Below are 1,101 nucleotides of genomic sequence, written 5' to 3'. Positions count from 1 at the left end.
ACACACACACACACACACACACACACACACACACACACACACCTGTCAGAACTCTGATCTCAAGATCCGGTTCTGGTCCCTCTGGATCTTCACGTTGAAGAAAAGAGCAGCAGATGTTTCCAGAACCAATCAGAACTTTCCTTCAAACAGAACTTTAACTCAGTTTGGATCCAGGAGGATCATCCACACAAACCGGGGGTGGTTCTGTTTGTTCTCGGGCCACAGAACTCTTATCATCAGGAACACGCTGCACTCAGAACCTCTGATGGTCCGGTTTGGTTCTGAGTCATCGCCAATCCAATTAGAGTCAAGTATAAAGACAGGGTCAGAGTTCTGGATGAGTTCTGATCCAAACAGCTGGTGTATCTATGGGTCCAAAAGGTTCTGGTGTGTCTGTGGTTTTGGTGTGTCTGTGGATCAACTCACTCCGGACAGTGGCGGTTCTGGTACAGTTGTAGAGAATGGCCAGCTCTCCGAACACTCTTCCTGGTCCCATGGTGCACAGCTTCATGCCCTCTTTGGTCACCTCCACCTTCCCCTCTGCATCAAAGAACACAAACGAGCTCAGAGGGCATCGTGGAAAAGGAAGTCTCAAATATTGTTTGGTAAAGTCTGAATGTAGAAAATCTCTTTTCTGTTCAAATCTCACACAAAACCAAAAGATTAAAACTAAAATTATCACACTATGATGGTAAAAGATAAAACTATTTTAAGTACATAAAAGAATGGTGAGAAGATAAACCTGGGAGTGATATGTCATCAGGACGACAAAATGAAACCACAATAAGAAAATGAAATCAGTATAAGATAAAAAATGATGAAAAAAGAAACCACGATGAGAAAATAAAGCCATGATGAGAAGATGAAACCACGATGAGAAAATAAAGCCATGATGAGAATATGAAACCACAATGAGAAGATGAAACCACGATGAGAAGATGAAACCACGATGAGAAGATAAAGCCAAGACAAGAATATGAAACCACAATGAGAAGATGAAACCACGATGAGAAGATGAAACCAAGACAAGAATATGAAACCACAATGAGAAGATGAAACCACGATGAGAAGATGAAACCAAGACAAGAATATGAAACCACA

The 1,101-nt window shown here is 41.5% G+C and overlaps 1 protein-coding gene across 1 annotated transcript in view; it reads right to left on the bottom strand.

Annotated features, from left to right (window-relative positions):
- The window catches only part of LOC106528217 (cGMP-dependent protein kinase 1), a gene marked incomplete in the record, with an annotated part of 33,407 nt that overhangs the window by 13,415 nt on the left and 18,891 nt on the right, over positions 1 to 1,101 (bottom strand). Inside the window, 1 exon segment of the mRNA XM_014023333.1 lies at positions 427 to 540. Coding sequence (XP_013878787.1) covers positions 427 to 540 — 114 coding nt within the window.

This window comes from Austrofundulus limnaeus, unplaced genomic scaffold, assembly GCF_001266775.1.
Source record: "Austrofundulus limnaeus strain Quisiro unplaced genomic scaffold, Austrofundulus_limnaeus-1.0 Scaffold364, whole genome shotgun sequence".
Taxonomy (NCBI): domain Eukaryota; kingdom Metazoa; phylum Chordata; class Actinopteri; order Cyprinodontiformes; family Rivulidae; genus Austrofundulus; species Austrofundulus limnaeus.
This window is presented reverse-complemented; position numbering and strand designations above follow the sequence as displayed.